Genomic DNA, 12,692 nt, shown 5'->3' on the forward strand with positions numbered 1-12,692 from the left:
TTAAATATGTGTTACAACCGTCAATGTCTATAAGTTGAATCAATATCGTATAGTTTGTCACAATTAAATATAGTTATAACAAAGTTGACTTAAATAATAGATTATTACATATTGATTAATTGTACCCGTGTTTATGGATAATAGGAGGGTAATTGTGCGATGAGATTAGCAGTCGGTTTAATTAAAAGGTGTGAATTTTACTCCAACTGGTGGTAATTCTTTACCTAAAACTGTTTCTGTATCTAATAAATTTTAAAGTTAGATTATAATATACACCTTCATCAGGAGAGTAAAAATCTATATATAAAGGTAGATTATTACAATATAGCACCCCTGAGGTGATATCTCACAAAAGCGGCGCTAGGCAAATTGTCCAATTAATAAATAAATATAATGTTTACATTTTATTATGTACGTATGCATTGATATACAACGGAAATAGATAAAATAATGTTATACGATTAAACTTTATTTTATTAAAAAACAAATAATTTTTTTTAAATCACTTTATTATATACATACAACCAATACATGTTTCATGAACGAAGTATACACCGAAGTCAAAAATTAAATATAGATTACAATTGGAAAAAAGAAGTGGTAGGAGGGGGAAAGGGTAAGAGTAGGCTGGGTTTATAAGAATTAGGAATTACAATATGAAAGACCAGTTAAGTGGGAAAATATTTAAAAGATAGTTTATAAAAAAATTCTTGTTAATTATATCTGCTTTTATAAACATGTTCTCTTATTTCTAAAATTTCAAAATTATTTATTTGCGATGCTTTATATCCTGTGTGAAGTATTTTAAGACCTGAAAAAAATAGCATGTACATAACCATAAAACAATATATTCATAAGACAAATAACATTTAATAACGGTTATTCTAATAAATTGATAGTTGAAATACTAAATAAAAAATGAAACATATTCTCTTTAAACGGTATTTTTACCCTATTTCTTAAGATATAAATAAACAATCAGGATTAAAGCATCGCAAATAAATAATTTTTAAATTTTAGAAATTAGAAAACATGTCAATATAAAATCAGATATAATTAAAAAGCAAAAAAAAATTATAAATAATAATGAAAAATGCCATTGCAAAGTTTAAATAAACTTCCAGAAGAAATCTTCTTATGAAACGCAATGGTCAAGTATTTTTGAATATTTAAATATTCGCGCCAGTTTTTTGGTTAGTTCTTACACCGCCAGAGGTGCGCTCTGTCAGCCAGCTATTGCCGCGGCCATATTAAATGAACGCGTGCTTTTTTCGTCAAACGTAATCACGTAATTGTGGATAATTTTCACTGTAATGTAATTAATCCAATGGATTATGAACTTTCTAAAACATATTTTCTTCGATATTATCCAAAAATTGTATGGCAGAAACGATATTTTTGAAGAAATATCGTATTACATGTGGCGATTCTTTTTCAGTATGAAATCGTGTCTTAATTTTTAATGTCTTATTTTTTTTGTATCCAGTCGCCTGCAAACCGAAATGAACCTTACGGTTGCTTGAAATTGAGGGGCAGATTGGTATTTTTTGCCTGCAGACCCCCTATGCAGAATTTAAGAGAATCACACAATTTTAATTTGACCAATCAGAGGGCCTACATCGTCCAGACGCTGGGACATTAATACTATCAGATATTATATATCAACAACGGGATGGCCTAGCTATGGGTAGTCCCACCAGCCCCTTGATTGCTGATATATTCATGGATAGCCTAGAGAATAAAATTTTATCTAGTACTTCATCTCTTGTTAAAAATGTCTTATTTTGGAAAAGATATGTTGATGATGTTTTTTGTATATGGACAGGGATGGAGCGTCAACTGAATTCCTTCCTCAATCTTATTAACTCTTATCATAATCAGATTAAATTCACATTAGAGATCAAGAGAGGCAATAATTCAACCTTAAATTTTTTAGACCTTACCTTATCGATCATTAATAACAAAATTGATTTTAACATACTTCGTAAACCCTCTTATACTGATATTGTAATCCACAATACATCGAATCATCCATTTGCACATAAGCACTCCGCATTCCATTCAATGGTCCATCGTTTAGTCACAATTCCAATGTCAGATATTAATTTTGCTAGTGAACTAAAAATAATTAAAAAAATAGCGGTAAATAATGGCTACGAATCATCTTTTATAGATATAATCTTAAATAAAAAACTAAAGCAAATCGCCAGTAATCGCTCCTTATTCGCTAGTCCCTGTACAAAAATCAATGATAATATTACTTATCAATGGCGCCTTATTTTATTTATTAATAACTTTTCTAACTTAAGTGTAAATAACCTTACTTCTGAAGTCAGACCGGCTTTTTAATCTAGGTAAATTTCTAATCAATTCTAAAGATAAAGACGACAAACTAAGCCATTCAGGCATTTATAAATTAAATTGTAATAATTGTGCGGCATTTTATATCGGTAAGACAACACGTAATGTTAACATTAGGATTAAAGAGCATCTTCGTTCTCTCAATAATAACGGTTTCTCTGAATTTGCCAATCATCTGATTAGCAAAGATCATACTTTCTGTCATAACACAGGCTCTAATATTTTACATACAAACGGGCATGGTAACAGACTCAATAATCTAGAAGCACTGGAAATAAAAAAAGCTGTAAAAACCAAAAGTCCTATTCTTAATAATCAATTAGATATATCAAGTAGTCCAATATTAAGTTTGTTCCCAATAAACCATTAAAAATGTCGCAAGTTCTCCTTATCACTATGTCAGTTGATGCTTTGTTTCTCCATATACATTATTATAATCCATTAGTCTACATAATTATCGTTCGGTTTTTCCCATGTCTTTTGTACTTGTGTAAATGTATTGTATGATTTCTCTGTGTTTGTTATACATATTTATATCATGTTGTCTCCCTCAAATTTTTTTTTTTATATATTAGCTCAGACTTTGTACTTCTTGTTTAGTAATAATTTGTACCCTGAGGGTCCGTTCCCACTTCCGTTTTCAAATCGGAGGCGGGTCCCGTTTTAAAAACGGATGCCCTAGTGGCTGTAGTGGATGTATGGAGCTGTTCACACTTGTCCGACACGATTTGAAAACGGATCCGACATTTTTTGTCGGATGGCTCGCCTACGCAGCGCGTCCGTTTTCAAATCGTGTCGGAACACGCTCGCTCATAGTGTTGTATGGAGCTGTTCACACTTGTCGTCCAGTCGTTCCGGCAGAGTCCCCGCCAAACCCCGACCCCTCCCCGCCCGCTCCCTGTCGCAAGGAAGCAGGCACGCTGCGTGCTTGTATTTGGTTATTTTGTTAAGTAAATAAATCAAAACTACAATAATGGATAAGGAAATAAATCCCGAAAATTTAATACCACTGGTCGAAGAAAGAGTATGGTAATATTTTATCTTTAAATAAATAAAAACAAAACACTTGGTGTACACAACTTTTGAACATCAAAATTTTAATTTTTATTTTTTTAAGTTTACTTTTTTTAAATTTTAAAGCTTTAATGAGATGCACGGAAGAGCGTATTAGTTAAATAAACATATAATAAAAAATATTTGAGTGTTTATTGTTTTCTTACTTTAAAATATCGATAGCCTTTCTTCAGGACAAATGCACTTTCTCAATTTTGTATTTTGATATGTTAAGCTCTCTGAAACTCATTCCAGTGTGATAGACATTCTCTTAAGCCATTAAGCGCCCTTGAGGTGATTTTTCATGGTGAAAACGGCGCTATATAAATAATCCAATCATTATTATTCTAAAATAATTAAAGAACTTTAGTTCATCACTTCTCAACTCACCAATTAACACTTGGAAAATTCCTACAGAAAATCATTCGGCTATGATTGGGTGTACTCAAAATTTTCTTTTCACTTTTTTCCTTCTTTTTAATAAGTACAACATGACAACAAGAGCTTCATCGTCGTCCATTGTGCACCATTACTGAAGGATGAGCAAATAACATGTTTTTGTTGAATCGACAATTATTTTTTTTCGTAGAGTATGGTCCGTTTTTAAAACGGATCCGTTTTTAAAACGGTAGTGTGAACAGGGCCATTGGCCATCCGTTTTTAAAACGGGACCCGCCTCCGATTTGAAAACGGAAGTGGGAACGGGCCCTGAAGATGCTTGAGTAAAGCGAAACCGGTCGGTTCAAAAAATATTAAAAACTTGTGGTTTTAAAACAAAAATTATTTTATTTCATTTTCAATAGATAAATGTTTGCTGTATACATATTCAGTGTTGGTCAAAGAGGCAAGAAGTCTACAATGGAGTGCTGATACCAACCCGTATGCCAGTGACGCACGGAGCTGGTGGTTTTAAAACAAAAATTATTTTATTTCATTTTAAATATGTCAAACCACAAAGTGATTGCTTTCTACAATAATATTTATCTATTGTATTACAATTTTCAGGAGACCCACATTCTTCACGATTTCAAAGGCGACTTTTACGGATCACAATTGAGCGTATGCATTCTTGGACATTTGAGAGACGAGATGAACTTCAAATCAGTGGATGATTTAATAGAAGCCATTCGGACTGACATTTGCAATGCAAATCAGGAACTGATGAAAGATAAATATATACGATACATTAACGAAGAGAACTTTTAGGTATTGCAACTAGAGTTGACCCCAACACAGGACCTACTTATACAGATGCATTGCTTGCATATAGCATTTTTCAAATTTGTTTTTTGACTTCATAAAGGTGCTTGTATAAACTTGAAAAAAAAATCATGATATATTTTATTAATATTTATTTATTTAATATCAATGATATAAATTTACCATAAATAGTAATTGCATGCCACAGTCAATTACAAGCATAAGAAAATACTAAACATAATAACTTAAATATAGCATTAATTAGATCGTACAATGACGTCAAAAAGAATAAAATAAACAAATACAAATTCTAAAACAGTGATGAGCAACCTTTTTAACCGGAGAGTCAATTTATTCATAAGCCATAGAGAGTGGGGTACATAAAGCTTGGCGTGATTAACTTTGCAGTCGCTGGTGTCGCAAACCTATTTATATTTTCTAAAACCATAATTTTTTAATAAACCAATGATATAATGCAAAAAAGCGCCGCAGCCGAAAATTATTTTTCTCCAATGCTAAAACAATAAATTCTGTCGATCTTATCATTGGGAATTATCAAGGAACATATAAAAAAAATACTTGCAATTTTGGGCAGCTGATTCAAAAATAAACAAAAATAAGTTAATTCCGAAACCTTTTTCTATTTTGTAATACAGATTTTGAAAACGTATAACATTTGATCATTGCACCCGGAAATCCGATTGATTGGTATTAAATAAGAAATACCAAAATTCTCTTCTGTTATTTATATGTTTTCGGAAACATAATTTGGAAGCGTACCTACCCTTATAAAACGGAACCCATGCAAAATATCAAGAATAAAGTTTTCCGCTAAGCTCTTTTACAAAACAACAAAATAATCTAGAAGCATATAAAAGTAACAGACAAAAGTTCATATAAAACATATAAGTAGGCATAGGTTAAATTAATATTGTTTAAAGAGATCTGATAGTATAGCCTTCTTGTGCCTATCTTCCGTAAATTAGTTAATATCCGTTAAATAGTGTTGCGTGTTTATTACTAACTACATAATAATGAATAGAATTCTAAATTCTAACAGTTTTGGTAGAACAGAGACACACATATGTAACAGAGTGAGAAGTTATTACTAGTATAATATTCGATACACACTGTTTATATATGTATGTATTCAAAATGCATTAAAATTAACAATACTGTATTGTTTTAAAAATAATCAACAGAATTGAATTGAAAAAACGGAGGAAATAGATTTGGCCTAGCAATACTGTCGTAATATTGGTAGCCGAGTGAATTCACCGGCAAGACAGGGCAATACACGACAATCTTGACCGACAATACGGAAATACCATGCCGGCAAGAAATTTTCACAGAAATTTGCTTGTTTACCAGAACTTTAAAAGAAAATTCCGGTGAAATTGAAAAAGTTGAATGAAACAAACTTGATGATTATGTTAGTGTCCCCTTCTCTCTAATAATATTATGCAGGCCTAAACAAGTCAAAAGGCAATTTCTCAATGATTTTTTTGCAAGGATATCACTGTCGAAAGTGTATACATATGCACCAATACACAATCCTAAGTTTGTGTTATTTGGGTCAACTCTAATAGCACAATTTAGATAAAAGATAAATGCAAGTTAAGTCATTGTTCTTGAGTTCCAATGGGATCTGCATTTTAATTTTTCACTTATTAATTTATTATCCAAAAATTTTGTAGTATATTTTTTTTTTATTTGAGCTTTCGTTATCGAGTAAATCAAGTTTGAAGTTGATTTTTTTTTTTTTTTTTTTTTTTAATCAAATTCTTATAAATTATTACTGAAGATCAAAGTACCTAACTAATTAAAACTATTTGAAAGTAAAACAAATGAAGAAACTCGGATTTGAAGCATTATTTTGAAATCACCCTTCATTTAACCGGGTGTAGTCATAAAATATTTCTGCTCTGCAGGGTTAAAACATCTGTTATTCAACCCTAAACACCAGAAAAAACTTTAACCCTAAAATAGCCGAAAAATATTTTTTTTTGGTTTTTTTTTTTTTTTTTGAAAATGCTCAAATCAAAAAACTTTATGTTTTTTTGGGTTCCCCATGTGGTGTAGATTCTCCAGTTTCCCGCTTGTACTACGAGTTTCCGGACACCGTGTATATATAAAATAATATATTGACAAAATTATGATGACATTATAGATATAGGTATTATGTACTATAATGATTTATTGTGAAGTTATTCATAGATGTACATAATTTATAGAATTTTCTGCTTGGATGAAAAACTATTGCAACTACAAAATTAATGTTTTAGAATATTTTTTGTTGCAGTAATTAGTTGACATAACTACTTCAAATTTTATAATTTTCACAAAATATCAGGACTAAGCAAGGTTGTTAAAACATTTAAATATATTTAATTACATTTGTAGTATTACAAGATTGTTAACACATTTAAATATATTAACCGTAACAATGCTGACCTTTTTAACGCAATCTATCCCACCACAAGTGCATGTGTTTTAGTGACATTTCACAGATCAAATAATATGTCACATTTTTTATTATTTTTCATTGTACTTACTTGTAATATCAATTGCATCACATCAGCTATATTATTTTTCATTCTACTTGTAATATCAATTCAGCTATATTCATGTACTTATTTTGTTCCTACTTTATAATTACATCTACATTCATTATTATTATTTCTTATATTCACTCGAGCGATTGGTTTTATATACAGGGTGTTAAGAGACGTACTTGACTTACTTTAACTATCCCACAGCCAAGTGGGGGAGTAGTTAATACCAAAAATTACTATCCTCCTTATATTAGCTTAAATACTTGACATATCAGTTTAGTATTTTACGTATTCCTGCGCAAATACAAGTTACCATTAATAATTGGGATTTCTATAGTTTAAAAGCCCATAAGACAGAAAAATGCATGGGGTCGTCGGAAGACAGGTTACAGATGTTTTGTTTGGAATCTTGGCCTGTCAAGAGTTAACCAGTGATTCCTGACATTATTTTGAGTAAAAATGTAAACGAAATTTTGGGTTCTGGTGACATTTTTGATGTTTGTTTTATTTTTCAACAAAAAACTTAGAAAATCAGTAGGGATTGGAAAGCTAGGGTCATATGAGGGATTGGATGGTTTCTCGGCTGAGTGACAAGTGACGACATGTGGAAAAATTTAAAAAAAAAATCACAAACAACATCAAAAAGTCACCGGAGACAAAATTTTATTTACATTTTTTACTCCAAATATATCAGGATTCACTAGTTAAAGTAAGTCATGTACGTCCCTTAACACCACCCTGTATGTATACATTTACCAATTATTTTGAAATATTATTTAACGCTTACTGCGTTTTAAAGCCAATAAATCCACCTAGATTTCGCCGATTATCCCATATTTTTAGGTTCTATAATTTTAGCACATCATGATAAGCGAACGCTCAAAACGTTTTTGCAAATTAACCAAAAATCGCTCAAGTGGATATAATACAGATATCCTCCTGTGTACACTGTATACTTATGATTTCGTGCACTATTTATATGTAAAAGCCTTTTTTTGGTGTATAAATAAATAAATTTGCATATGGGGATGGATAGTCACTGATGTATCACATAATATATGCAACATCCACGTCAATCGGCTTAACCCCTGGGCAGACCCATGCGTTTGTAGTGTTGAAGAATCTTGTACACGTCACGGTACGAAGCACTGCAATTGCAGTGACAACCTTATACATTCATATTGCCTTTGAATATCAACTCTACTAGGTTAGTTAAAGACAAAAATAAAAACGTCACTTTATTAAGTAATGGTATTCTCTAATTTAATTCAACTTTTCTGGCAACAAAAAATAAAAAATACTTCGCAATATTTTTATTTAAAATGGTTGTGTTTACTGTGTAACACCTAACTTAAATTTAATTGTTAATTTTTGTTATTCTGAAATTTTTATAAATACTTAAATTATGTAAACATTGTTACTTAACCTGTAATACTTAAATATTGTAGGTAGGTCCAATAATTACTTAATAGTGCCATCACTGAGATGCCCATGGTGAAATTAGGATCTACAATTTAATGTTTATATAGTAATAAATATATAACTATTGTTCTCGACCACTCCGCGGGCAATCTCTTTGTGGTCTGAGTATACTGCTTTTGTACAAATTTTTGATAACTAATACAATAAAAAATGTACATAATAATGTAATCCTAGAAACAGACAATAAAGATGAAATAGATAGAACATAGGGGGATTCAATCCCAAAGCTTATATTACCAGGCTATTGCTCTATCAATTGAGCTACTAAGCCAATCTGTCATCTCACCAAATTGGTTAATAAATATAATTTATTTTGATCTCTAGAAAAAAATATTATTGAAAAGATTGGTATTGTTTTTTATCAATTTAATAATAACACTTAATGCTGTGCATCAAAAATCTACTTTATCTTTTGAAAATGGTTAGTTTTATTTTAATATGTTTTTTTCATAATATTATTTACCTATAATAAATTTTATCAAAATTTATATTTTCAAAGCTTTTGCAGTTTTTTTTATATATGAAAGCAATTTCTGTGCACTTTTTTTAGGGTTAATTTGTGATTGTGTTTTACGCTTACTGTAATATAGTTCTGCCATTCAGTGGTCCCTTGTAACCTCTCTTTCTGTCACATGTGCCGTTTATGTGAAAGAGAGAGAGGTGACAATGAAACTATCAGCAGTATGTCTTTAGTAAATAATATTGTTTTGTTGGATTATTTATACTTGAGATTTTTGTTATGAACTCTTGACATGATTTGGTGCTTGGTGCAAATTTGGAGAAATGGGCTGTAAATTAATTTTCCTGTTATTTAAATGCTTACAAATTTTATTTTTTACAATTATTTACCTTCCATAAATTCTATTCATAATAGCTTCTGGAATTGTCAAATTAAATTATTTATCAGTCCTTATGTGGAAAAAAGGTGTGTTCGGTGATATTGACTGTTCAACATTTGATTTGAATGTAGTGGGCGTATACGCATTCAAAGTCAAATAAATTTACAACATGTTTATTTTCAACTTAATATCGTGTAATTTATTTATTTACTAGCTATACCCCGCCGGTTTGAAAAAAAAATGTTTTTACCTGTCACAGGTGACATCTATATAAAATAGGTACATAAAAACTCAGGTATATTCGAATGCAAAGTTGTGTCACAATTTCAAAGCAATCGGTGTAGAACTTTAGGAGATTTAAGATTTTGAACAAACGAACATTACATTGGCAGAATATTGCACTCATCAGAGCGGCTTAGCTGAAATAAACAAACATTATTATTATGTATTTTAATCTATTTATTTGTAAGTTTTGAGTACAAAAAACATTTAAAAAAAAAAAGTATAATGCCATTTTTCATTACCACGCATTATTTCGATAATGCTGTTTTTCCCCGCATAAGGCTCAATTTTTTTTTTTTTTTTTATAGTGAATACCTCACAAGAGTCCCAACTGCTCCCGTCTGGAGCCAGTGAGACTATGGCATCCCCAATTGGGGGATGTTGTGAGGCTGAAGGTAAGTGGGGAAGGGAAAGAGGAAGGTGGGGAAGTACCTGGCTATTCAGATCTAGTCACTAAACACGGCTAAAGCCATTTGGAGCAACGTTTCAATTCTGAATGGTGGTCTTACATCAGGGCGATACTGGTAGTATCTTCCACTCTGGAACGTGCCGCAAATATACTACATATATATTATTTTAATTAATTAATTGTGAAATAACACAAATTAATCAAATAAAATTTATTTGCGCACGCCGGGTTCGAACCCGCGACCTTGATAAACATACAAATATTACATACACAATCTTTGACTTATCGATTTTTCCTTTTTTGTAAATTATTATTTAAAAAAAGAATAATGCATTCCCATTATTATATTGTTATTTTTGTGAAAATTAAATTTTATAAAAAATTATTTGTCTTCTTTTGTATTATAGGTATGTACCTATTATTTAGATAATATTGCAAGTATCAGTAAGTACTACCTAAATGAAGTGATATTTTTTGTACTGAAACCACTTTTAAACACTCGGAGCATAAATAAACCAACCACACTCGGAGCATACAAGCTTTGGATTGTCATGGAAAATAATTATTGCACTGCTAAAAGATGTTTCAATGATCGAATGCAGCCATAGACTAAGGACGGGTTGTTTCGGAGAATCTGAACAATTCATCAAATTTCAACATTCATTTTCAAGTTCTGTGAAAGACTTTTTCAAGTTCTGTTTTCATTTCAGTTTTGTCAAGCAACTAGCCAACAATGATATAAAAACAGAACTTGAATAAGTCTTTCACAGAACTTGAAAATGAATGTTGAAATTTGATGAATTATTCAGATTCTCCGAAACAACCCGTCCTAAATTAGATCAATAAATGCAGCGCTTCCCAACCATTTCTGCAATGAAGAGTATTCATATGCAGATTAAATACACATTATAATGTGACCTATCCTGTTTTTGTAGGAAAGTTTCAATATGCTGAAATTTACAGTTTTTCGATCAAAGCAAAGGATTGACTCTTAAGGCCAAGTATAATAGGTACCCTGTTCAGAACGAAACTACAACAATGCCCCCCAGCGGAGGAACTCGGTTTCACTAGCCATTTAAAGACAGTTCTGTACTAAAAAAGTTCTGTTGAAATTCGTAAGATGTCACTAATGATAAGTGACTTATATTGTATGTTGTTATTTGATTTTTTAAAACACTTTCCCACTGCAGAAGGCTCCGCGCTGACACAAAAAATACAATAGGTAGGTACATCAATGGGCTCTGACCGTAATAAAAAAAACGTGCTTGAAGACTATTCAAGAGTAAAAAATGCATGTTTTGAAGGATAACAAAAAAAATGCTTTTTGTTAGCTTTTTAATAAGGATCATAGAAGAAAACAACGGTGCCTAAGTAAATAATATGTAATGCTTTATTAAAAACAATTTCATGACACAAGTAAAAATAAATTACTACTAAATTGCTACTTATAAATTCACATATTTATAAGTAGCATGTGATAAAAAAAATTAAAAATTATAAAAATATGGGATTCGAACCCGGGTCCTGCATAACGAGTGTCGAACTCTCTGCCTCTAGACCGCGAAGAGAGGTATCTTGTGCGACGAGAACCGCGTATACGACGTGTACTCCTCAATTGACTTGTCCCGCGCAATTTTAAATTTTGAAAAACTCACTTACGGCTGTGTTTTTTACTAAAAAAACTTGTCACGCACGTCTGCGAGGGTAATTAGTCGCGTTATCGGCCTTGAGTCACTTGACGGTCATGAGTCGGTTTTACTCCGGTCCTCGAAAATGCATAACGCGCGTAAAGAAGTTTCACTTCAATATGTAAAAATCGTATGTAAAGTACATTAAATTTGAAATAAAAATTATGAACGTATATAGCATGTACCAAATAAGAATCAGCTAAGCACACCTCACAATAAATGTAATATTATTTTACTTATACAATAAAAAAATGTGAAGACGAATCGTATCAACCTAACTCGATGAACATCTCTGATGCCTGTCCTCAAAATCAATGACAAAACATATTTACATAATATACACAAGTGTGTGTGAGCATGTCCGCATCGAAAACTAACACATGTATAAACACGTGCACAGCAAGACCGTTCGTCAATTTATAAAAAAATACTGGCAAACTTCTTCGTATATACAAGTAGGTATTATCTTCGCTGACTGATGACACGCAAGATTTTGTTGAAAATTCCAAGGGTCGTTCCGTGATTAACGCCATCTGTTGACATATTTAAAAATAAGCCTTCAGTTCTAATTTCTGCCGTGGTAGCTGAATTAATGTCGCCACTTTACGGCAAAATAATTTATTATTTTAATAAACTCGAAACTCTTAAACAAATGGTAATTTAAAAATGTGAAAATAATTTTAAAAAGTGGACAAAAATAATAGAAACTATTCCTCGTTCCTTTTTTTAGAATAAATTTAACCAAAGTTTAGTAAACCGCATTTACAAAAACATTAAAGATAGTACCTAGGAAATAATTATACCACAACCTTATTTTTTTATT

General features: G+C 31.1%; 1 protein-coding gene across 1 annotated transcript in view; it reads left to right on the forward strand.

Annotated features, from left to right (window-relative positions):
• The window catches only part of Rfk (Riboflavin kinase), a 30,628-nt gene extending 24,324 nt beyond the window's left edge, over window positions 1-6,304 (forward strand). The window contains exon 4 of the mRNA XM_089639978.1: window positions 4,420-6,304. Coding sequence (XP_089496104.1) covers window positions 4,420-4,620 — 201 coding nt within the window. The 3' untranslated portion in view covers window positions 4,621-6,304. The remainder of the gene's footprint in view (window positions 1-4,419) is intronic.
• The last annotated feature ends 6,388 nt before the right edge of the window (window positions 6,305-12,692 follow it).

The sequence above is a fragment of the Hesperophylax consimilis genome, chromosome 15 (genome assembly GCF_061612785.1).
Source record: "Hesperophylax consimilis isolate HC1 chromosome 15, BYU_Hcon_1.0, whole genome shotgun sequence".
Lineage (NCBI taxonomy): Eukaryota > Metazoa > Arthropoda > Insecta > Trichoptera > Limnephilidae > Hesperophylax > Hesperophylax consimilis.